Here is a 26,458-nt window from a genome sequence, read left to right on the forward strand (position 1 = left end):
CCAACCAACGCTGGAGGGGCCTCATCCTGAGTCTGGCGTGATGGACCACATATGTGCACGCCGACATGTGACCCCAGAGCTGGAGGCACGCTCTGGCTGTTGTCACTGGGAACCTTATGACCGTGTCAATGAGCCCCTTCAGGGTCTCAAACCTGTCCGGTGGGAGGGAGGCTCTGGCCGACGAGGCGTTCAGGAGTGCCCCGATAAACTCTATGCGTTGAACTGGGACTAACGTGGACTTGGTGTTGTTTACCAACAGGCCCAAAGCGATTCATGTGGACAAGAGGAGCATCACGTGATCCCTCACCTGCGACCGGGAGCTGCCCTTGACCAGCCAATCATCCAGATAGGGAAAGATCTGGACCCCCCAGTGCCTGAGGTAGGCTGCTACCACTGACATACATTTTGTAAATACCCTAGGGGCAGTGGACAGGCCAAACGGGAGGACCGTAAATTGATAGTGATTCTGCCCCACCACCAAACGGAGGAAGCGTCTGTGCCCCTCGAATATATGAACGTGGAAGTACGTGTCCTGCAGATCGAGGGCAGCGTACCAGTCCCCGGGATGCAGGGAGGGGATGGTGGAGGCCAGGTAGACCATGCAGAACTTGAGCTACACCATGTACTGGTTCAGACTTCGCAGGTCCAGGATGGGCCTGAGTCCCGCTTTGGCCTTTGGGATAAGGAAATAGCAGAAGTAGTACCCCTTGCCTTTGAACTCCCCAGGCATCACTTCCACCGCTCCTAGGCCAGGAGCGGCCCCACCACCTGAGCGAGCAGAGCTTCGTGCGAGGGGTCCCCTAGGAGGGACGGAGGATGGTTGGGCAGGGAGTAAGTAAACTGGAGGGTGTAGCCCCGGGAGATGGTGTTGAGGACCCATGGGTCCGAGGTCAGCCGCGACCACTCCGGGAGGAAAGCACACAACTAATTGGAGAAGGGAAGCTTTACTGAGGGTGCATCCCTGATGAGAACTGGCAGGGCGCCCCCGAGCGTCCCATCAAAATCGCCTTTTCCCCGCTTCCTTGCCCTTGGAGGACCCAGGTTGGGGGGCAGGCCAAGACTGCCTCTGAGGGTGCCTCTTACAGTCCCGCGACTTCTTATGGGCGGCCTCATATTTTAGGTGGGTGGCCCGAGCGGGAGTCTGCTGCGGCTTGAATTTAGGTTTAGCCAGAGCCGGAACACAGAGATCCAGAGTCTGGAAGGTCGTGCAGAAGTCTTTCATGCCATGCAGGCTTGTATCTGTTTGCTCTGCAAACGGAGCTTTGCCATCAAACAGGAGATCCTGCATGGAGGTCTGCACCTCGCTGGACAGCCCAGAGAGCAGGAGCCACGACGCCCTTCTCATGGACACTGTGGAGGCCATGGACCACGCGGCCATGTCCACCACATCCAAAGCTGCCTGCAGGGTTGCCCTGGCAGCCACTGTACCCTCCTCCACCAGTGCTTTGAACTCCTTCTTAAGGCGCTCCTGGAGGGAGTCCTTGAACTTGGGCAGGGAGCCCCACAGATTGAACTCATACTGGCCCAGGAGAGCCTGGTGGTTTGCCACTCGTAACTGGAAGCTTGAGGACAAATACATTTTTCTTCCAAAAAAGTCCAGCCTCCATGAATCTTTATTTTTCGCGGTAGGGGCTGGCCGGCCCTGCCATTCCCTGTGGTTGACCGACTCGACCACCAGGGAGTTGGGCTCTGGGTAGGTGTATAAGTACTCATGTCCCTTGGCGGGTACACCCTTTTAGAGATGGGGGCCAACGAGGCGGGTATTTGCCACAGGACATTCGAAATTTTTGCCATCCCTTCATGGAGAGGCAAGGCTACCCTGACCAGTGCCAAAGAGGACAGCACATTAAACAGGGAATTCGAGGCCTCCTCCATCTCCTCTGCCTGGAGGTGGAGGCTTGATGCCACCCTTTTTAAGAGTTCTTGGTGGGCCCTGAAGTCCTCCTGCGGGATGGAGCGGGGCGGGGCCGTAATCGCCTCATCCGGGGAGGGCAAGGAGGCCGGTGCGGTACTCTGGGTGTCCGCTGGCACCAGAGGATCCACCACCTGGTTGGTCTCTGGCCACGGTGCCGAGGATGTATGTCCCACCGACTCCTTCCTCGGCGGTTTGGAGAGAGAGGCCGAGGGTGCTTCCGAGGCTCCGGCCACCAAGCGAGCCCCCACAGGGGGCTGCATCGGGGGCCATGGTACCCACTGGTACCATTGGGCCAGCCATGGCGCCCAGTGCCACTGCACCTGCTGCAGCACCGGCAGGGCCGGCTGTTCGGCCTGGCTGGCCTGACCCATTGATGGATGACTACGAATGGAGGCTGGGCTGACATACGACCTGCCGCTGTCCCCGGATCCCTAGGTGGAGGACCAGTACCGTCGGTAACGGCTGCTCTGTGATCTGCTCTGATGGGCGGACCCGCGATGGCGAGACGACAGCGACTGACACCCGGGGCTGCAGAGGAGATGCCTTGGCGGAGTCTTGGAGCGGGATTCCGAGCGGGAACGGTGTCGACGTCTGTGCCATGACCGGCTGCAATAACCCCTCCGAGACAAGGACCTTTGGTGATGCCTGCCTCGGTCCCGTCAGTATTCGCTCCTCGAGGTGGAGCGGTGCCGAGTCTCTGTCTGACGGAACCCAACCAGACAGTCTGGTGGGAGTCGAGGGCGATCCACAGGGACTTTGCCCTGAACAGTGGCTGGGCGGCGAATGGCATTAGGAATATTCTCTGGACCGAGACCAGTACTGAGCTGGGGGTGACTGCGGAGATTTCAGCAGTGGCTTGCCCCTGAAGCATGGGGCCGACATCGGCGGTGCTCCTGGTACTGGCATGGACATAATGTCCCGGGCCGCCTGCAGGGCCTCCGGTGTGGATGGCATCCGGACATTCAGGAAGGCCTGCTCCGAAGGGGCCGCGCTACTCTGCTCTACATGAGTCAGACGCCTAGAGGCTGGTGGGGATTGAGGACTGCCCAACATGGGTCTAGCCTCTGTCCCGGGTTTTCCTCGGTGCCGCTGCGAAGGTGGCGTCTTTCTGGCCTTCTTGGCGTGCCCTGTGGATGGGGAGCGGTGCCGACTGGTCAATGGCACCGGAAGGTCGCCACGAACCGACACAGCGGTGCCCAGTGCCGGCTCAGAGTGGCGCACCGGAGTCGGGGTCAGCGCCGACTCCATGAGAATGGCCCAGAGCCTAATGTCCCCCTCTCTCTTGGTCCGAGGCTTAAATGACTTGCAAATTTTGCAACAATCGCCGATATGGGTTTCTCCCAAACAGCGCAGACAGTCTGCTTGCGGGTCACTCCTTGGCGTAGATCGCCTACAAGTGCCGCACAACTTAAAATCCGGGGCATGCAGCATGCTCCGGCCAGGGCTCTCTGACTAACTGAACTAACTAAACAGCTAACTAACTACAGGTACCAACAATGAACAAATGAACAGGTCTGGGGACGAGCTACAGCAAAGCTGGAGCAGAGTAGTTCCGACGCACCTTCACTGGAGACAAGAAGGAACTGAGGGTAGGGGAAGCGCGCAGCTCCCCTTATACTGCACCATGCAGGTTCCACTCCAGGGGTCGCTGGGGCGCTCCCTCCTACGGGTACTGCTAGGGGAAAAACTTCCGGCACCGGTGCATGTGGCGAGCACACACACCTATTGTGGAATACACATGAGCAATCACTCGAAGAACAACTAGAACTTATTTTCTTTGGAGCTTAGTCACTACCTACTGTGTTGTTCTTTGTTGAGGATCTTGGTGACTGAAATGCAGCAATTGATGGGGCATTAATAAAATTTGGAGGCCAGCGTACAGTAGGGTTACCTGTATCCAGATCCAAGGCTGGTTGCAGAGCTTGCTCCATCAGGAGCCTAAACTTGATTTCTCTGTTTTTCCTTGATCAGCTTTTAAAAGAGATGCAGATCTTGCATGTTGCGGGTATGTGAGTGTCTCCCATATAGCAAAGACACTCAGGGTGTCCATCACTAACCAGGATGGATTCCCAGCAGGAGAGGCAACATTTGAATTCCAGGGATTCCAGCATACCATGGCAAGAACTACCCCCAAGGAGCTCCCTTTAGAGGAGGTGGAGGGCGGAGGTTGTAATCACATGAAAAACCTCTCTAAATAACTACCAGGTTAAATAAACTACTACTGTTAACTAAACTAAACTAACTAAACTGCAAAAACAGTAATGCTAATCACGATGCAGGCATGTTAGATATACAAAGCAGCTGAGAAGGAACTGAGGACTGTTTGCCTGTGCAGAGCTATATATCCTCAGTGCAGGACGTGAAGGGGACTGAAGTGCATGAACAGGCCAAACAGGTACTGCCTACCTAAAATCTCCGATCAAAGGTGCATGGGTGCGTGAACACCTAAAATGGAGCACCCACAGGGATACTACTGGAAGAACTGCTTCTTCAACTTTACTGAATCCCATTACCACAATGTCAGCTGTATTTTTGCCTTTGACTCACTCCTCAAACCCTCACTCACTTCCTCTTGTCTCCACATCTCTTGCTGTACACGATCTTGGCAATTTCTTCCAAAACAAAACCTTCCTCCTCCCTTCAACTTGCCTTTCCCACTTTGCCTCCAGCAACTCTCACCTTCTTCTTCCCTGTCACAGAGGCAATTTTTTCATCTGCTCTTCTCTTCTAACCCCTCCATTTGTCTCCGTGACCGCACCCCATCTCCTGATCTCCCACAAACATAATCTCATCCCCTCCCTTAACCTCCGATTTTCCTCTGGCTCTTTCCCCTCACAATACAACTTACTGTACTCTCTATCATCTTAAAAAAATCCCACTGTTGTCTCCACTTGCTTCTCCAGCTACTGCACTTTCACCCTAAGCTTTCTGTATCCACAGGGTTCTGTCTTTGCATCCCCTTCTCTTCCCCCTCTACACTTTATCTGTAGGTAATCTCACCCACAAACACAAATTCAACTACCATATATACACCTCTACCCAGATATAATGTGGAACCAAAAAATCTTACCGTCTCGTAGGTGAGATCGTGTTATATCGGGGTAGGGAGAGGAACCGCTTCCCGCCGAAGCTCACCTCCACCGTGCCTCCGCCTCCTCCCCTGAGCGTGCCACCACCGCTTGCTTCTCCCTCCCTCCCTTGCAGGCTTGCCGCGTCAATCAGCTGTTTGGCATGGGAAGCCTGGAAAGAAGGAAGGGGGGTGGGGGAAGAAGCGAAGTGGCGGCGGCGTGCTCAGGGAAGGAGGTGGAGGCGGAGCGGAGGTAAGCTGGGGTGGTGAGTGGTTCCTCTGCGCCCTCCCCCCTGCCGGTTACTTGCTCTGGCCCTCCCCGCATCCCCCCTGCCCCAGCTCACCTCTGCTCCGCCTCCTCCCCTGAGTGTGCCGCCACCACTCTGCTTCTCCCCCCAAGGCTTGCTGAGAATCAGCTGTTTGACGCGGCAAGCCTGGGAGGGAGGGAGGAGAAGCGAAGCGGTGGCGCACTCGTGGGAGGAGGCAGAGATGAGCTGGGGTGGGGAGGCCGCAGCAAGTGGGGGGGGGGCATAGAGGAACTGCTTGCAGTAACATGAATTCGGATATAACGAGGCAAAGCAGCCCCACTCCCCGGAGCGCTGCTTTGCTGCGTTATATCCGAATTCACGTTATATCGGACCGCATTATATGGGGGTAGAGGTGTATATGCTGACAACTCACAGATCTACCTCTGATCCACAGCTGTTTCCTGTCCAAACTAAAACCTCGGCCTGCCTCTCCGACAACTCCTTGTGGATATCTAGTCAACAGCTTAAGCTCGATACAGCTAAAACAGATCTTTTAATCTCATCCCCCCCCCAAACCCAGCTTGCTATGTCCTCTCTTGATCACTGTGACAACACCATTATCCTGCCTGTCACTCAAACCTGTAACCGAGGCATCATCTTCAATTTGGGCCTCTCTCTAGGTCTTCACATGCAAGCTATATCTGAATCTTGCTCGTTCTTTCTGAATAACATCTCTAAAATTCCGTCTTTCCTATCCAGACAGTGTCTAGGCTCTCATCTTGAGTCTCGATTATTACCACATCCTTCTCTCTGACTTTGACAATGCAATCTTGCCCTACTCATATCCGTTCAGAATCCTACTGCAAAGATCATTTTCCTAGTCCGTTGCTTTGATCATGCCACCTCTTTCTTATCATTCTTCTATTGATTCCCTCTTCATCATCACATTGAACAAATTACAAGTCTTCAATTTTATAGCCCTTCATGGCCTACTCCCACTCAATCTATCTACCTCTCATTCACTACTGAGATGTTGACTCTCACCTGATTAACAAAAAATAAATGTATGATTTAGCAGACTTTTTCTACTCTTATTTAAGAAATAAACAGGTCCACTAAACTTTCACAGACATCTTGTCAAAATGTGTAAGTGATGAACATGTGGAAATTCAATGTAACAAAAAGTTTTCCAAATTCCTGTTTTAATAATCCAAGGAAGAACATTTACTAGTTAATATTTAGACATTTTGCTTTTATATTCAAGTTGCTTCTTAGATCTTTTAAGCTAGTATTAAATAAGAATGGAACTGGCTTATTATCTAAAACTTTGTGCTTCCATATTACTGTTGTCATGAATTGGTTGGTATTCATAAAAAGATAGTTGCAAACAGTGCACTCAAATTATGCTTAAATGCAATTTAAAGTGCGAGTTTATGGGTTTTTTCCCCCTATTTTCTAAAATTACACATATCCCTTCCCGTAAGCTTTCAAAAAGTGTTGTGAAAAGAAAAGTTACTTGCCCAGAACTGTATTCTGTTCATACAAAGTCACTATTGGATTTCTGAACCAGTATTTAACACCTGTAGACTTTTGAAGAGCTCAGGATTCCAAGATATTTAACTTCCTCACTGATTGACATACAAGTACTTCACTGGAGATGCATAACTATTTTTGACACCCTCAATTGTCTGTTCCTTTTCAGCAATTTAATAAAGATAAAGTGACATCACCAAAAATGAACATATAATCCCAAACCTAGCAGGGAAGGTAACTAGGTCAGTGTGAACCTATGAGAGAGAGAGAGAGACTTTCACAGAACATTTGGTAAGTAAACCTATTTCCCTGTATATGGAAATTTTAAACAGATCTGCAATCATTCAAACTAAAAAAAACAAAGAAGCATTTACCTCAATTATTAAAAAATGCTAAAGTTAGGCCTGTGTAGGAACTTATTACAAGCCTCTCTTCTTACCTTCTAACCTTGTGAAAAAGTTACCCCCTCGAACTGAAATTTTTCATACTTGTACTTAGCCTACACTTGCTTTTTTTTTTTGTTGTTTTTTGTAAAGAATGTTTTGCAACATTTACGTTTAATTTTTTCTGAGTTATCTCAATTAATGGAAATAGCAACTATGCAAATGCCACTTTCTATTTTCATTAGAAGTGTGTACCAATTGCATAATATATATCTGGCTATCTATATACACCTTTATATAGAGTATCTATTACTTCAACTTATCAATTGGATATGAAGCATATGTTTGTTTTTTAAACACCCTTAACAATAAAGTTAGTTCTAAATCATATTTCTTCAAACACATCAACAGCATCTGCACTCATTGAGGAGTAAGTTATAATTTAACCAATTTGAAAGAGCAAAACACTCTGGTGTCCGGTGTGTTTGTGTATGGTTTTTTTTGTTTTTTAAACCATCACAATCTAGCCTCTCAAATTCGCAAGTCATAATCTGTCTCAAAACACACTTCACACACACATCTGGAGTCCGGAAGACATTTTTCCTCAGATCAGATTGGCAGTGACCTTGGAGATTTTTCACCTTCCTCTTCAGCATGTGGGTGCAGGTTATTTGCTGGCATTATCTGGATATATTTCACTTAATCATTTTCCTGCCATTACATAAGCCTTGACTGCCAGTGCACCTCAGTCCCTTCTATTCTCTGCCCGTGGCATGTAATTGTATAGTCTCCTGGGGGCTGTAATACTTAGGCCTAATTTCAGTTGTTAGGTTAGCGTGTGGGTGCAGGGTAGTGCTAGTGGGCTGTGAAATATACAGGTCAGACTATTTGGTGGCTCCTTACACTATATTACTAGGACTTAGAATAGTAATCAGTGGTTCACAATCAAGCTGGAAGGGCACATGGAATGAGTCCCGCAGGGATTGGTCTGGGGCGGGTTCTGTTCAATATCTTCATCAGTGATTTAGATAATGTCATAGAGAGTACACTTATTAAGTTTGTGGATGATACCAAGCTGGGAGGTGTTGCAAGTGCTTTGAAGGATAGGATTAAAATTCAAAATGATCTGGACAAACTGGAGAAATGGTCTGAAGTAAACAGGATGAAACTCAATAAGGACAAATGCAAAGTACTCCACTTAGGAAGGAACAAGCAATTGCACACATACAAAATAGGAAATGAGTCCCTAGGAAGGAGTACAGTAGAACCTCAGAGTTACAAACAGCTCAGAAATGGAGATCGTTTGTAACTCTGAACAAAAATTATGTTTCTTTCAAAAGTTTACAACCGAGCAATGACTTAATATAGCTTTGAAAACTTTACTACACAGAAGAAAAATGCTGCTTTACTTTTTTTCAGTAGTTTATGTTTAATACTGTACTATACTGCTTTTTTTTTTTTTTTTTTGTCTCTGCTGCTGCCTGATTGTGTACTTCCAATTCCAAATGAGGTGTGTGGTTGACCGGTTAATTCGTAACTCCAATGTTGATAACTCTGAGGTTCTGCTGTACTGTGGAAAGGCATCTGGAGGTTATAGTGGATCACAAGCTAAATATGAGTCAACAGTGTAACACTATTGCAAAAAAACAAGCAAGCATTATTCTGAGATGTATCAGCAGGTGTGTTGTAAGAGCAGAACACAAGAAGCAACTCTTCCACTTTACTCCATGCTGATAGGGCCTCAGCTAGTGTGTTGTGTCCAGTTCTCAACACATTTCAGGAAAGATGACGACAAACTGGAGAACGTCCAGAGGAGATTAACAAAAATGACTAAAGGGCTAGAAAACATGACCTGTGAGGAAAGATGGAAAAAATTGGATTTGTTTAGTCTGGAGAAGAGAAGACTGAGGAGGGATATGATAACAGTTTTCAATTACATAAAAGGTTGTTACAAGGAGGAGGGTGAAAAATTGTTCTCCTTAACCACTGAGGATAGGCCAAGAACTAAGAAAACATCTAGAGTAAGGATCTGTGTATATAAATTTGTATTATTTTAGTTAAATTGGTGCAAAGCACTGTGTGGATGCTTATTTCAGTTAATTATTTCATTTTAAGAGTGACTTGTTTCAGTTTAGCCTAAACCTGTTCCAAATCAACTTAAGGAAACTGCTAAACCAAAATATACTTGGTTTAAAACAGAAAGAAGAGCTTGTCTACATTTAAAAGTTTTCTACTTTAACCCTGCTGGCATAATTAAAGTGGCAACCACCACTTTACTGCGTATGCAGTTATACAAGTATAAAGGTATTTATTCTGGTACAGCTTATTTTGATTCCCAAACCAAAATAAAGTATATTGGTATATCTCCATCTACACTGGGGGGAAAGAGATCCTAAGAGTGAGAGAGAGAGAGAGAGAGAGAATGCTTTCCCAAATCTGGCATTATTCTGGTTCTAGCAGCCAAGTCCAGTACGTAACGGTTACAAATATCACTGGACTACTCTACACAGCAGTTATTGTAATTTCAGAAACAGGAACAGGATGTTGCTTGAACTGTAGTAAAGCCTTGGTGGACAGTGGGGGTAGTATCTCTAACAGCTGGTAGCACAATGTGATACACTCAATAGTCCATTAAGACAGTCAGATTAAATGTCTTGGCCTTTAGAGTGACCATCTATCACCAAAAACGTGCATGGGGGTAGCCTGAAAGATTTAGTCCTGTCCATGAAGTAGCATAGAGAATGATATCTCCAGGGTGTGCAGTTTCTTTTCCCTGTGTGTGGAATGTGATTTAGGGAAGAATACAGGTAAGCTGATTACTTGAATTAAGTGAAATTCAGATACCGCTTCGGGAATGAACTTTGGATGAGGTCTCATAACCACTATGTCCACTGTATATAGAAATTCAACCCTGAGCACCTGAAACTTACTCTCCTGGCTGAGGTGATGGCCACCAGAAAGACTATTTTAGGGGTCAGATAGCAAACAGGGCATTCCGTGAGGGCTCAGAAGAGGGCTCTATTAGCTTCAGAAGAACAATGTTGAGGTCTCATGTTGGGGTAGGCTCTGTTCCCAGTGAATAAGTGTACATCAATCACACCCCTAAGGAACTTCAATATTGTCACATAGGAGACTATCAAAAGCAACAGTATTAGAGGGCAATATGCTGATATCATCATCAGATGACCCTTCATCTAACTGAAGGAGAGTCCAGAATGTTTCAATTGCAATTAAGTAATCCAGAATCTTCAGTATTAAGGCCTGGTCAAGCACTAGACTGTGTTGGGTTGCCCATATGGAAAATCTCTCGCATTTAAAGGAATGGATCTTCCTCATGGATGGTTTTCTGCTTTGTGCCAAGATTTTCTAAACATGTGAAGAGCAGTCTTTCCACGCCTCCAGCCAACATTCAGGTCATCAGTTGTAGAGATGCTGGGTCTGGATGAAAAATTTGTTCTTGGTTCTGTGACAACAGATCTGGGCTTTCTGGAAGTCTGATTGGAACCTATGCTGATATGTGCAGCAAGTCCATCAGCCAGAACTGTCTCATCCAGTAGGGAGTTATGTAAAAAGTTATCCTTGGTCAGTACCAGAGCCAGGATGTCAGTCTTGTTGGGGAAAGAAGAGGATTCTGTGGGTGGGGTGGGTGGGGAAGCTGGAGCATCTCCTGGGCCAGTTTTGCTAGCTTGCCCATTTGCTCTTCCAGTTTTAGTGTGAGGGCCCTGGACACAAATTCAGAGAGGGCCTGGGATATCCTCCTCCTCATGGAGATATGTGATGGGACTCAACTCATGGACAGGTGGGATGGTGGGCCCCAATATGCTCAATAGGGCTCTGGTGGTAGATCATACAGGCATTGGCCAGGCTGTGGATGGACCATCCACTACCAATCTTGTAGGGGACTCTTTGGATATCCCCTAAGGCGCTTCCGTTTCCCTGAAGAGGGATTTCTATTGGAGTCAGGAGAGGAGTACCTTAGAGAAGGGCAGAAGAACTCCTCTGGGAATCGTTGTACCATCAAACACAGTTCTGGGTGAAGATGATGCCAGTGCCCAAGTTAGTGCTAACATCGGTGCTGGGAGAAAAAGTGAGGGTGGATCCTGAATGGCAAACTTTGGTGTCTGGAGTGGTTCTTTGACCAGTGCAGGTGTCAGTATGAGAAGGGCTCTCGGTATTGATGTTGGCACCAGGGCCAAAGCTTCTCTGGCTTTCTTTGCTGTCAGTGCCCTGCTACCAACTTCGGAACTGGAAGGTCCTCCTTCTGAGGCAAACATAATGTCTACTTGGAGCTGCAGTCACAGCAGCACTCCGTACCCAACACAAAATGTTAAGGGGCTCTTTGTCCCACGGTCAGTGCAGAAGGTCTGCACTGATGTCTTCAATATCAAGGAGGTATCTGCCAGTAATGGGGATCCCAGTACTGGTATTTACTTAGCCAGTTTCTTCTCCCTGCTGGAACCAGAAGTAAGCCTGTTAGCTGGGGCACTAATGACAAAAGGCTCTAAGGTTCCAGTTGGGACCATGTTTATTCCAAATGGGTCTGATGTCACTTTCATGGATTGCTCCAAGAAGTGCAGTTTGAGCCTTATATCCCTTGACTTCGAAGTGCAGGATAAGGAGAAGCAGAGGTAGCATGTATCAGAGGACATGAGCTTCCCTGAGGCAGAAGAGACACCTGCTGTACCCATCACACAAAGGCAGAGGTTAAACCCAAGCACTTAGAGTCTGGTATTTTTCATGGTTGTGTAACTTTGCCCTGCTTTATAGGGAGTGGGGGAGCATGTACAGGGGGCTCTCCCCGTCACCTCTTATTTTCCCCCCAGAACATCCAAATACAATGAAATATTTACAAATTAAACTAACAAGAAGAGCATTTCTTCACAGACAAGTCTGAAGCTTAAACAAAAGTGTGAGCTGATTGGATGCAGTCCAGCATCTGTCTCACAGCCACTGGCAGTAAGAAGAAACATAAAAGGTCATCGTTTCTCCATCTTTTTTGTCCTCGTGCGGGATTACAAGGAGGCAAAGGGCACAAGAGTGGTCCTGACAGACATGGCAAAAGACATGACATGGCAAAAGATTCCAAGCTTGTGCACACAAGGGACATGCACATTGACTACCTGAAGTAGTATTTTTAATGCAATACATCCCTCATGAAACCAATGACTAAGAGGAGAATATCACCTTCTTGGAAAGCCAAAACTATAGCCAAATGAATGATAGGAAGATGTTTAATTTGCATGGAGGTAAAGTTAACAGAATACTGTGCGTGGAATATTTGACTTAACATCATACTTCAAAATGTCTTCATCTAAATTTATATTGTCTTCTGATAGAAATATGTTATCCGATATTTCAGACAGATGGCTCTAACTTCTCTGAAGCCATGCCAACAAAGATTTCAGGAATGGAATCAAAGATATGCCCTGGCTTTGAGTTACCAAATGTGACACAAAACAGACAGGGATCACACACCATGAAGAACCTCCAGTTATAGGTAAGTAAAAAATAGTTACTCACCTTTTCATAACTGTTGTTCTTCGAGATGTGTTGCTTATATCCATTCCAATTAGGTGTGCGTGCGCCGCGTGCACAGTAGTCGTAAAGATTTTCCCTTAGCTGTGGAGCCCCCAGGAGTGGCACCTCCCCACCACCGACCCAGCGCCTCCTCAGTTCCTTCTTGCCAGCTACTAAGACAGAGGGGAAGGCAGGTGGGTTTGAAATGGATATGAGCAACATATCTCGAAGAACAGTTACGAGAAGGTGAGTAACTGTTTTTCTTCTTTGAGTGGTTGCTTATATAGATTCCAATTAGGTGACTCCCAAGCCCTACCCAGGAGGTGGGGTTGGAGTTATGGAATCGCTGACTGGAGCACCGCTCTGCCGAATGCTGCATCATCTCTGGCGTGTTGGGCGATGGCATAATGAGAGGTGAACGTCTGCACCAAAGATCACGTTGCCAACCTGCAGATCTCTTGTATCGGTACTTGGACCAAGAATGCCGCCGAGGAAGCCTGTGTCCTTGTGGAATGTGCCGTAAGTGCACGAGCTGGAAATTTGGCTAGCTCATAACACATCCGGATGCAGGATGTGATTCAAGATGAGATTCTCTGTGATGAGACTGGGAGACCTTTCATCCCGTCCACCACTGCCACAAAGAGCTAATTCGACTAACAGAATGGCTTTGTGAGCTCCATGTAAAAGGCCAGCACTCGTCGAACGTCCAGTGAGTGGAGCCTCTGCTCTTGGCAGCTTGCGTGAGGTTTAGGGTAGAATACCAGTAGAAAAATGTCTTGGTTGGTGTGGAATTGGGACACCACCTTTGGAAGGAAGGCCAGGTGAGATCTGAGTTGTACCTTGTCCTTATAGAAAACGTATGGGTAGAGGGTCTGATGTGAGGACCTTTAACTCAGATACCCTGCTAGCAGAGGTAATGGTGACTAGAAAGACTACTTTCCACAACAGGTAGAGGACTGAGCAAGTCGCCAGTGGTTCAAACGGGGGCCCCCAATAGCCTGGAGAAGACCAGGTTAAGGTCCCATGCCTTGTCTAATTTGTTGGTATAGATGTTCCAGACCCTTGAAGAAATGTCCGACCATGGGGTTGGCAAAGACGGAACACGCAGCTGCTCCTGGGTGGAAGGCCGAAATGGCTGCAAGATGCACCTTGATGGATGACACTGCCAGGCCTGGCTGTTTCAGGTGTAGCAGGCACTCCAGGATGAAAGGTATGGGTGCCTGAAGTGGGGGTGTGCAGTCTTGAGCACACCATAATGTGAACCTTTTCCACTTTGCCAAGTATGTAGCCCTAGTAGAGGGTTTCCTGCTGCCAAATAAGACCTCCCTCACTGGTTCCGAGCATAGGAGCTCCATGGGGTTTAGCCATGAAGCTTCCAGGCCATGAGAGGGAGGTACTGTAGGTCGGGGTGTTGAAGGCAACTAGGGTCTTGGGTATTCAGGTGCAGTAGGAGTGGCAACATAATCGGGGCGTCTAACGACAGCTCCAGGAGCGTAGTGTACCAGTGTTGGCAAGGCCATGCCGGTGCCACCAGTATCACTGCTGCCCTGTACCTGCTGGTCTTGAGCAGGACCTTGTGTACAAGTGGGAATGGCAGGAACATGTACAGCAGATGTTCTGTCTAAGAGAGCAGGAACGCATCCACAAGTGAGCCCGGGCTGTGTTTTTGGAAAGAACAGAATTGCGGGCACTTTGTTGCTTTGTGTGGCGACCAGATCGACCTGGGGAGGTCCCCACCTCTGGAAGATGTTGTGTATGATAGTCGGGCGGATGGACCACTTGTGGTTGCAGAAGGATCTGCTGAGGTAGTCCGCTAGCTCGTTCCGTGCCCCCTAGGAGACAGGACTCTTCCAGGTGAATGGAGTGGGCTATGCAGAACTCCCATAACTGAAGGGCTTCCCGATAAAGGGGAGAGGAACGAGCTCCAGCCTGCCTGTTGATATAAAACATGGCAGTGGTGTTGTCCATCACAGCTGCCATGCACTGTCCATGCAACTGGGCCTTAAAGGTTTGGCACATTAGTTGGATCGCCCTCAGCTCCTTGATATTGATATGGAGCGAGAGCTCGTCCTGAGACCAAAGGCCTTGCGTCTGGATGTCTCCCCGGTGCATGCCCCATCCCAGCGCAGGCACGTCTGATACCGGGGACAAGGAGGGCTGGGGGCTGTTGAATGGGACTTCCTCGCATACTGATCAAGGGTCGAGCCACCGTCAAAGGGACTCAAGGACTTGTGGTGGAATAGTGACCCCGGACAGTAGACCAACGCAAGCCATGCTTGGAGGGGTCTGAGCCTCATTCCGGCACGCCGGACTATGTATGTGCATGCTGTCACGTGGCCAAGGAGACTCAGGCATACCCTAGCTGTAGTGATCGGGTATGGCTTGAGGCCTTGTATAATGTCTGCCATTGCTTGAAAGTGGGCCTCTGATAGGAACGCTCTGGCCTGGACCGAGTCCAACACCGCACCGCTAAATTCTATTCTTTGGGTCAGTAACAAATTTGACTTGTTCCCACTGAAAAGGAGACCCAGGCTCTTGAAGGTGGATCTGACGAAGCAGACCTGAGACTCCACCTGTTCCCTGGAATGCCCCCTGCAGCAGCCAGTCATCGAGGTAGGGATATACCTGCACCTGTCTCCGGCAGAGTAAGGCTGCTATGACCGACATGCACTTGGTGAACACTCGGGGGGATGTCGACAGGCTGAAGGGGAGGACTGTGAACTGATAATGGTTGTGGTCGACCACAAACTGGAGAAATTGTCTGTCTGCAGGCTGTTTAGGTATGTGAAAGTACTTGTCTTTCCAGTCAAGAGTAATGTAGCAGTCTCTTGGATCCAGAGAAGGGATAATCGCACTCAGGGAAACGATCTGGAACTTCTATTTTTCCATGAACTTGTTGAGTCCTCGCAGCTATAGAATGGGTCTGAGACCCCCCCTTGGCTTTGGGAATTAGAAAATATTGCGAATAGAATCCATTGCCCCTACGGCGAGGAACGTCTGCACCTCCTGGATAAGGAGTTGCTCGTGAGAATGCTCCCTGAAGAAGGAGGCTGGGAGAGAGGGGAGGGAGCAGAATTGGAGAAAATATCCCACTTCTCCCATGCGAAGAACCCAGCGGTCCGATGTTATTTGGGACCAAGCACGGTAGACGTGGGATAGGCAATACATGAAACGGGGAAGGATCCAGTGTCATGGCGGGTGTGCCGTCCTCAGGCGCACCTTCAAACGGCCTACTTTGAGCCCGACGATGATTTAGTCAGGCCCTAGCCCTGCCCGGGCGGAGGATGGGAAGGTTTGCGCCTCCCATTTCTGCCCTCCTTCTAGAGAAATCCTGCCTCAGCTAAGGAGGATACGGGCATTGTTGAGGTTGCAGCCTGAAGTGTTTGCATTGAGTTGCCGGTGCGTGCATACCCAACGACTTCATCGTAGCCTGGGAATCTTTTAGGCTGTGCAGCCTGGAGTGTGTTTGCTTCACAAACAGGCCTGCCCCATTGAATGGCAGGTCCTGCAAAGTTTGCTGCACTTCCAGCGGTAAGCTGGATGCCTGCAGCCATAAACTCCTCCTCATAGCTATCCCTGAGAAAAGGGTGCTGGTGGCAGAGTCCACAGCATCCAGAGAGGCCTGCAAAGAAGTCTGTGCCACTGCTTTCCTTCCTCTACTATTGCCGCAAACTCTATCCTCGAGTCCAGCAGCACCAACTCCTTGAACTTCAGCATGGAGTCCCATGAGTTGAAGTTATACTTACTGAGGATAGCTTGCTGGTTAACTATCCTTAGTTGCAGTCCCCTGGTCAAATAGACCTTCTGTCAGAAAAGGTCCATTTTTTTCAACTCCTTGGACTTCGGAGTCAGTCCCTGATGCCCCCGTCTCTCCTTCTTGTTTACTAAGGTCACTACAAATGAGCAGGACTGAGGGTGCGTGAAAAGATACTCGTACATTTTAGAGGGTACAAAGTACTTCTGCTCAACCCACTTGCCAGTAGGAGGAATGGAAGCAGGGGTCTGCCACAGAGGCTTAACATTGCTCTGAATAGTCTTTATAAGGGGCAGAGCGACGCTCGATGGCCCCTCCAGTGCCAAAACGTCCACCATAGGGTCCTCAGGTTCGACCACCTCCTCTGCCTGCAATCCCATGTTGCTGGCAATCCTGCACAGCAGGTCTTGGTGGGCCCTGCTGTCCATGAGGGGCAGATCCGAGGCCGAAACCCCTGCCACTGCCTCATTCGGGGACAAGGATGACGAGGCCAGAGGGGATGCAGGGCCCTCCTGCCCCTCTGATTCCCTAGTGTCAACCTGTTCAGCACCATGGTCCTCAGTGCTGACAGTCATCCCGGTGCCAGTTGCAGGGTTGGGCGCCGAGTCGGGTGGGTTGCTGTGTGCGGACCTCATCTCAGAGCCCCAAGGCGTAGGTTGGCCCCTAAGACCCTGAGAGGCCATCGACTGTGAGCCCCTGGAAAGGGAGCCCTGGGCCTGGTGGTAAGCCCAGGGGGTCCAAAACGGCCACTGGCCTGGAGGCTGCCACTGGGGCTGCCAGGGCACCATATCCGTGTCCTGTTGATGTCGGCGTCTGTCCGACCAGTGCTGGCTATGCCGTGAGTAGTAGGAATCGGCGTCCAAGTTCAACAATCTATACTACGACCTTGAGGACCACGGTGACACCGATAGATACTGCATGGGGTAGTGGTGCCGAGGAGGCCGCATAGGTGACCAGTGCTGCTCTGCCGGTGATCGGTGCCACTCTGCCGTCGATCGGTGCCACTCTGCCGTCGTCACCGGCAAAGGTGAGCACCTTGCTGATGGTGCCGGGGAACCTCATCTGGAGGTTGGTGCCGGCAAACAGTGCAGCAACGGGGGTGTCCTGGAGCGGTGCTGCACTTGTGAGGGTGACTGCCTCATCATCGCAGGCTTTCTTCTGGATGGTGCTGCTTGTTGCGGCACCTGAGGTCTGTCTCTGCCTGCTGGGGGCTGAGGTGCCATCATGGCAATCAGATCCCTCGTGGCTTCAAAAGTGTCCGAGGTGGAAGGTAGTTCTAACTCCTCCACCTGGCACTCTCTCTCAGGAGAGTCAATAGGCGCCGGACTCAACGGTCCCCTTAGAGGGGTCAAAGTCAATGGCATTGTCTCCAGCAATTTTGGCACTAAGTGCACCTGTGTGGAATGCACTGCTGTCGTGCGTGCTGGCTGGCACCGCTTTCTTCGGCACAGGGGAACAGCCCGTCGGTCTTCCTGTGCCACTTATATGGCACTGGGGTGTGAGAGTGGTGCCAGCTTGTCTCCACAGTCTGCCATGCCGGGGAACACTGGTGCAGAGGGTCTCTTTGGTCTGAGTCCTTCCTCATCCTGTTGGCCCGAGGCCAGATGAGGACGAAGAACTGCCTCAGGAGCTGCTTCAGATGGAAGTCCCACTCCTTTTTCATCCTTGGGCAGAACACCTTACAAATTCTGAACCTTTCTATTTGGTGCGCCTCCCCCAGACACTTCAGACACAAGTCGTGGGGGTTGCCTGTTGGCATAGGCTTATTGCAAGTGCCACGGGGCTTAAACCTATGGGACAGAGACATGCCCCGGAACTCAGGGGAAGAATATGGGATGGGGAAACCCCGCTCCCACTAACCTAATACTACTAACTAATAACTACAACTATTAACTACAAAACTACGATCAAACTACTGTACAAAACTAAGTGAAGCACTTGCTAAGCAAGCGACCGCAGTTCCAGCGACCATCACTGGCGCTAAGAAGGACCTGAGGAGGCACCGGGTCAGCAGGGTCCTATATTCACCGCCATGGAGGAGCCACTCCAGCGGGCTCCACAGCCGACCCGACAGGTGCTGCTAAGGGAAAAACTTTCCGATGACTGTGCATGCAGTGTGAGCACCTAATTGGAATCAATATGAACAATCACTTGAAGAACCTCCCCTTCTTGAAGTGATGGTCCCTACTGTATTCCACTGAGGGTGAGTCAGCTAGGAGGAGGGTGAGAGGAAGCTGATGGACCCCTGGAATAGAGGACTGCCACATCGAACAAGGCATCTGTTGCAGAATCATGCACTAGGGCATAATGAGAGAAGAAGGTGTGTACATATAGACACGTGGCCGCCTTACATATGTCCGCAAGGGGCACGTCATGCAGTTGATGCTTGCGCTCTCATGGAATGCTCCCATACCCCATCTGGTGGGGTCCTCCCTGATAATTGATAGCAGAGGGTAATGCACCCTGAGACCCACTTCAAGATTCTCTGGGCAGAGATGGCCTGCCCTTTAATTCTTTCCGCTATGGCAACAAATAGTCTAGGGGACCTCCTGAAGGGCTTTGTCCTTTATAGGTAAAAGGCCAGGGCCCTACGGACATCAAGGGAGTTAAACCACTGTTCCTCATTTGAGGTGTATAGTTTGAGAAAGAAAGTTGGCAAATATATGGGTTGGTTGAGGTGGAAGCAGGAAACCACTTTTGGTAAAAATTTGAGATGCAAGCGCAGCAAAACTTTGTCCTTACAAAACATGGTGAAAGGGGGTTTGTCATCATGGCCCCTAGTTCACCAATCCTTCTTGCGCAGGTGATCATAACCAGGAAAGCGAACTTAATGGAAAGAAGAGAAAGGGAGCAGCAGGCCACGGGTTCAAAGGGAGAGTTCATTAATGAGTAAGCACTAAGTTGAGGTCCCACTGAGGAGCAATAGGCTGAATGGACAGGTATTTACGTACAAAGCCTTCCAGAACCGGACAGAGTCAAAGGGTAGGTAAAAACCAAATGTCCCTCCACCAAAGGGTGGAAAGTGTTAATAGCCACTGTGTGCACCCTGATGGAGTTGAGAGTGATTCCCTACAGCAGCAGCACAGGTGAGCGAAGGCTGAGACATACGTGCACACTGCCATGTGGCCGAGGAGGAAAAGACAAGTTCTGGCTGAGACCAAGGAGTTGGATATCACTGAAACAATCAGGTCCAGTAGGCTCTGGAATCTGTCTTTCAGCAGATAAGTATGTGCAGAGGTCATGTCAATGCATGCTCCAATGAACTCTAGGGACTGTGTAGGGTGCAAAGTCAATTTTTCAATATTCACACTCACCCCTAGGGAGGAGAGGAGTAGAAGGACCTGGGAAGTCGATTCCCAAGCTTCTTTTGGGATTGCACCACCAGCAGCCAGTCATCTGGTAAGGGAAGACAAGGACTCCTTGCTATCGGACGTGAGCCTCTACCATGGAAAAATCTTTTGTGAAGACTCATGGAACAGTGATAAGTCCAAATGGGAGGACCCACTGGAAGTGCTGACCCCACAGTAAACCTTAGGAACGGTCTGTGGGTTGAATGGATGTTCATGGGGAAGCAGGGGTCTTGCATATTAAGTGCCGTAAACCACATGCCTTTTTCTAGTGAGGGAATGATGGCTGCAAGTGTGACCATGCAGAAATTTCGCTTGTGAATGGAAAGGTTGAGGTGTCAAAGATCCAAGATTGGTCTCCATCCCCCTTTCTTCTTGGGCATCAGGAAATATTTGGAATAAAGCCCTGTGCCCTGAAAGGCTGTAGGCACTGGTTCCACTGCTCCTCTCTGCAGGAGGGAGTACACCTCTAAAGTAAGAATACTGTCACGAGAGTGATCCCCGAAATGGGACCAGGCGGGGCATGTGGCAGAGGTAGCATCATAAACTCATATTGCTGTTTTGAATTACCTCCAGGACCCAGTTCTCCGTTGTTATCGCACTCCATGCTGGTAGAAAAAGTTTGAGACGGCCCCCAGACAGGGTGTTTGGCATGAGAGTTGGGGTTCAAAGTGGTTGACAGTTCTCTAGCTGCACTTAGAAATATTGCATATGTGAAGACAGGGGGTGCTGCGCTGAGGACTGCACCAGCAGACCAGGCGGACAAGATCTGTTGACCTTCGGGTATTTCTGTTGAGGTTCATAGGCTCGCTGGTGGTAGAACTGGAGAATTCTATAGTGTTGTGTAGGTGGTGCGCGGAAAAACTTTCATTTTGGTGCTGGCATATAGATGCCTAGGGACTGCAGGGTGGCTCTAGAGTTTTTCAGTGCATGCAAGGAATCATCTGTTTTCTAACTGAAGAGGTGTGATTCATCAAAAGGGAGGTCCTCAGTTGTGCTCTGTACTCTCTAGGAAAGCCTGAGGAATGTAACCAGGATTCCCTCCTCATGATGATTCCAGTTGTTTTTTCTGGAAAGTTTGGAAGTGTGTCACCAAGGACGAGAAAACAGCAAGAGCTCCGACTCAGACCATGTGGCAGTGAGAAGCAATTGAAGACGCAGTCGGTCCACCCTGCCCTTGACTGCCTTGGGCAAAACCATGAGGCCATACAAGGGCGCATGCGCGGACCAAAAGACGCTACTGTTTTGGAAAGCTCTGGCTCTAGACGCATGGCGCATAACCCTCAGTGGACTATAAAAGAGACCATCACTTGAAGAACTTCTGATTCAATTATATTAGCAAATAAGTCTTCATACTCGAGAGGAAGAAATGTAACCATTCTGTCTTTGAGTTCAACACTAATCTAGATATGTAATTAAAATGCTTTCCTGTCAGTAGAGGAAAACAGAGTACCTGCAGTTATTTCACAATATCCTCCACTTACAAGGAACTTTCCATTTCAGAATCACCAGTAACAACTAGAATGACCCAACCAGGATGTTCTTTCATAAGTGAATTTTCTCCAACTCAGATTTGACACTCTAAAACTTGAGAGAAGGGGACTGAATTGTTGTAGGAAAACTCAGGAAGTAAGAGTTTGACAAGTAAAATACAATAATATTATTTTTGGCTACGTATTCATCCTAGCAAGTAAACCTTAAAGAAATTGTTAGGGTGGACTGTTATTCTTCTCACTCTACTACTTTGCATTACTGCCCTAGATATTTTTCTGTAATGCAAAACACTTAAAAACAACACTATCAAAAAGGAACAACTGTTCACAAACTTCAAATAGAAAAAAAGGATGAAGCATGTACTGATTTTGGGGAGTCAAAACCAAGATCGCTGCTCAGTCCCTTCTCCCCTTTACCTAACTGCTATAGAATCATAGAATATCAGGGTTGGAAGGAACCTCAGGAGGTCATCTAGTCCAACCCCCTGCTCGAAGCAGGACCGATCCCCAATTAAATTATCCCAACCAGGGCTTTGTCAAGCCTGACCTTAAAAACCTCTAAGGAAGGAGATTCCACCACCTCCCTAGGTAACACAGTCCAGTGTTTCACCACCCTCCTAGTCAAAAAGTTTTTCCTAATATCCAACCTAAATCTCCCCCACTGCAACTTGAGACCACTACTCCTTGTCCTGTCATCCACTACCACTGAGAATAGTCTAAATCCATCCTCTTTGGAACCACCTTTCAGGTAGTTGAAAGCAGCTATCAAATCCCTCCTCATTCTTCTCTTCTGTAGACTAAACAATCCCAGTTGCCTCAGCCTCTCCTCAGAAGTCATGTGTTCCAGTCCCCTAATCATTTTTGTTGCCCTCCGCTGGACTCTCCAAGTTTTCCACATCCTTCTTGTAGTGTGGGGCCCAAAACTGGACACAGTACTCCAGATGAGGCCTCACCAATGTCAAATAGAGGGGAACGATCACGTCCCTCGATCTGCTGGCAATGCCCCTACTTATGCATCCCAAAATGCCATTGGCCTTCTTGGCAACAAGGGCACACTGTTGACTCATATCCAGCTTCTTGTCCACTGTAATCCCTAGGTCCTTTTCCGCAGAACTGCTGCCTAGCCATTCGGTCCCTAGTCTGTAGCGGTGCATTGGATTCTTCCGTCCTAAGTGCAGGACTCTGCACTTGTCCTTGTTGAACCTCATCAGAGTTCTTTTGGCCCAATCCTCCAATTTGTCTAGGTCCCTCTGTATCCTATCCCTACGCTCCAGCGTATCTACCACTCCTCCCAGTTTAGTGTCATCTGCAAACTTGCTGAGAGTGCAGTCCACGCCATCCTCCAGATCATTAATGAAGATATTGAACAAAACCGGCCCAAGGACCGACCCTTGGGGCACTCCGCATGATACCGGCTGCCAACTAGACATGGAGCCATTGATCACTACCCGTTCAGCCCGACAGTCTAGTCAACTTTCTACCCACCTTATAGCGCATTCATCCAGCCCATACTTCTTTAACTTGCTGACAAGAATACTGTGGGAGACAGTGTCAAAAACTTTGCTGAAGTCAAGGAACAACATGTCCACTGCTTTCCCTTCATCCACAGAACCAGTTATCTCGTCATAGAAGGCAATTAGATTAGTCAGGCATGACTTGCCCTTGGTGAATCCATGCTGACTGTTCCTGATCACTTTCCTCTCATTTAAGTGCTTCAGAATTGATTCCTTGAGGACCTGCTCCATGATTTTTCCGGGGACTGAGGTGAGGCTGACTGGCCTGTAGTTCCCAGGATCCTCCTCCTTCCCTTTTTTAAAGATGGGCACTACATTAGCCTTTTTCCAGTCGTCCGGGACTTCCCCGGATCGCCATGAGTTTTCAAAGATAATGGACAATGGCTCCGCAATCACATCCGCCAACTCCTTTAGCACTCTCGGATGCAACGAATCCGGCCCCATGGACTTGTGCACGTCCAGCTTTTCTAAATAGTCCCGAACTACTTCTTTCTCCACAGAGGGCTGGTCACCTCCTCCCCATGCTGTGCTGCCCAGTGCAGTAGTCTGGGAGCTGACCTTGCAGAATCCCTATTTATGGCCTATCATCCTCCCACCTAACCCCAACAAATCTTTAACTCACTCCAATGCTCATTCCTTCTAGCAAAAAAATAAAAAGAGTCTAGACTACTCTCCATGAGGCTTTCCCTCCTGGACCCTAAGACTTTCCCTACTACATATTGCCTTTTGAACTCCAATACAAGAACTCCCTTCTGGATCAAATTTCCAGCTACAGCAGTCACCTGATTTCCCACAAGTACATGCAAACACATCTACCTTTCCCCCCAAAAGATCACTTTCTCTTCCCCATACGCACCCCCAAAATCCTAGAACACCCATGCCTACACTTCTCAATTCAGGAATCTCACTGGTGGAAACAGAAGCCAGTCATCCTAAATTTATCTTGTGTGCCCCAAATTACTTTTAAAATATGCAACTCTCATTAACTTCAAATAGACCTACTTCACAATGATTCTATAATGTATTATTCTTCAAATTCTTTGTCCCTTTGGGGCCACCTAAAATAAAACTTGACTGGATGCAAATAATCCAACACTTACCTGTGCAGTTTCTGTCATTTTCTTTTCAAAGTCAGATTTAGCTGCAGCATACTTTTCTACATACAGTTTATAGGTATCTGTAGCTTTCTTTGATTTTATTGCTGCCTGTAAAGAACAGATGACACAAAAACTATTAGAGTACAATTATATTTTTCAATAAATTTATTCCAACCTAAGGCAATTTATATTTATCACTACTGAAAAGATGAAGATGGGGATGATTTATACCAAAATGTCCAACAGGGCAGGAGGCAGAAAATAGTAAAATGTGTTTTATTAAAATTCCACAGAATGGTAATTTAAGCACTTATAATAAATGATCGTATTTTTATTCAAACCCCATACTGTACATGAAATACATAATTGGAAGTGCCAGATTTCAGCGAGCACCTGATCTTGGGGAAATGTCATAAAAGGTAAAGATAACTACAAGTCTTATACGAAAAGCAGATAACTAGAAAATGGTGAGTAGCAGAGCCAGGAGGGAGAAAAAGCAGCAGAATACAGGTTTCTGGTTACCGATTATTTTGGGGAAGGAACAAGAAAGAGGAAAGAAAGTACATACTATAGGCCTTTTTAGATTCCCCTATTGGCACTAGCTATTCCATACATTGTTTGTTGAAGTATTTTAAGAATTTTGTACATTGCTAAGGAGTAACTGATTAGCTCATTTTAGAAATCACAAATAAATGTTTAACTGAAGAATAAGGAAAAGGTGCAGGAAAAAATGCAGGTTCAGAAAACAGAGCAAATAAGATGCAAGAGTTTCAAAGACAGAATCACAGAATATCAGGGTTGGAAGGAACCTCAGGAGGTCATCTAGTCCAACCCCCTGCCCAAAGCAGGACCAACCCCCAACTAAATCATCCCAGCCAGAGCTTTGTCAAGCCTGACCTTAAAAACCTCTAAGGAAGGAGATTCCACCACCTCCCTAGGTAACACAGTCCAGTGTTTCACCACCCTCCTAGTCAAAAAGTTTTTCCTTATATCCAACCAAAATCTCCCCCGCTGCAACTTGAGACCACTACTCCTTGTTCTGTCATCTGCTACCCCTGAGAAAAATCTAGATCTATCCTCTTTGGAACCCCCTTTCAAGTAGTTGAAAGCAGCTATCAAATCCTCCCTCATTCTTCTCTTCCGCAGACTAGATAATCCCAGTTCCCTCAGCTTCTCCTCGTAAATCATGTGCTCCAGCCCCCTAATCATTTTTGTTGCCCTCCGCTGCACTCTCTCCAATTTTTCCACATCCTTCTTGTAGTGTGGGGCCCAAAACTGGACACAGTACTCCAGATGAGGCCTCACCAATGCCGAATAGAGGGGAATGACCACATCCCTCGATCTGCTGGCAATGCTCCTACTTATACAGCCCAAAATGCCATTCACCTTCTTGGCAACAAGGGCACACTGTTGACTCATATCCAGCTTCTTGTCCACTGTAACCCCTAGGTCCTTTTCTGCAGAATGCTGCCTAGCCACTTGGTCCCTAGTCTTTAGCAGTGTATGGGATTCTTCCACCCTAAGTGCAGGACTCTGCACTTGTCCTTGTTGAACCTCATCAGAGTTCTTTTGGCCCAATCCTCCAATTTGTCTAGGTCCCTCTGTATCCTATCCCTACGCTCCAGCGTATCTACCACTCCTCCCAGTTTAGTGTCATCTGCAAACTTGCTGAGAGTGCAGTCCACGCCATCCTCCAGATCATTAATGAAGATATTGAACAAAACCGGCCCAAGGACCGACCCTTGGGGCACTCCGCATGATACCGGCTGCCAACTAGACATGGAGCCATTGATCGCTACCCGTTGAGCCCAATGATCTAGCCAGCTTTCTATCCACCTTATAGTCCATTCATCCAGCCCATACTTCTTTAACTTGCTGGCAAGAATACTGTGGGAGACCATATCAAAAGCTTTGCTAAAGTCAAGGAATAATACATCCACTGCTTTCCTTTCATCCACAGAGCCAGTTATCTCATCATAGAAGGCAATTAGGTTAGTCAGGCGTGACTTGCCCTTGGTGAATCCATGCTGACTGTTCCTGATCACTTTCCTCTCCTCAAAGTGCTTCAAAATTGAGTCCTTGAGGACCTACTCCATGATTTTTCCAGGGACTGAGGTGAGGCTGACTGGCTGACTGAGGTGAGGCTGACTTTCTGGGTCCTTCTCCTTCCCTTTTTTAAAGATAGGCACTACATTAGCCTTTTTCCAGTCATCCGGGACATTTTTTAAAAACTGTTGGAAGACTCAAGAGGCAAACAAATGGAACGATCTAGTTTTCAAAAAGTGAAAGAAGAAACGGGAAAAATAAAGAAACTAGAAAGTCCAGAAAAGGAATTCAAAATTGTGCTGGATTCTGTGTCATTGGAAATTTTAAAATCAAGACTGGATGTTTGTCTAAAAAAAAGATGCTCTAGTTCAGGGATGGGCAAACTTTTTGGCCCAAGGGCCACATCTGGGTGGGGAAATTGTATGCAGGGCCATGAATGTAGGCCTGAGGTAGGGGTGCGGGGTGTGTGTGTGTGTGTGTGTGTGTGTGTGTGTGTGTGTGTGTGTGTGTGTGTGTGTGTGTGTGTGCGCGCGCGCGCGTGCAG

General features: G+C 48.1%; 1 protein-coding gene across 6 annotated transcripts in view; it reads right to left on the reverse strand.

Moving 5' to 3' along the window:
- Nucleotides 1-26,458, reverse strand: part of FCHO2 (FCH and mu domain containing endocytic adaptor 2) — a 230,456-nt gene that overhangs the window by 140,363 nt on the left and 63,635 nt on the right. For all 6 annotated transcript variants that reach the window (XM_037903050.2, XM_037903047.2, XM_037903046.2 and 3 more), the window contains one exon: nucleotides 23,872-23,976. In XM_037903050.2, coding sequence (XP_037758978.1) covers nucleotides 23,872-23,976 — 105 coding nt within the window. The remainder of the gene's footprint in view (nucleotides 1-23,871; nucleotides 23,977-26,458) is intronic.

The sequence above is a fragment of the Chelonia mydas genome, chromosome 5, assembly GCF_015237465.2.
Source record: "Chelonia mydas isolate rCheMyd1 chromosome 5, rCheMyd1.pri.v2, whole genome shotgun sequence".
NCBI classification, from domain to species: Eukaryota; Metazoa; Chordata; order Testudines; family Cheloniidae; genus Chelonia; species Chelonia mydas.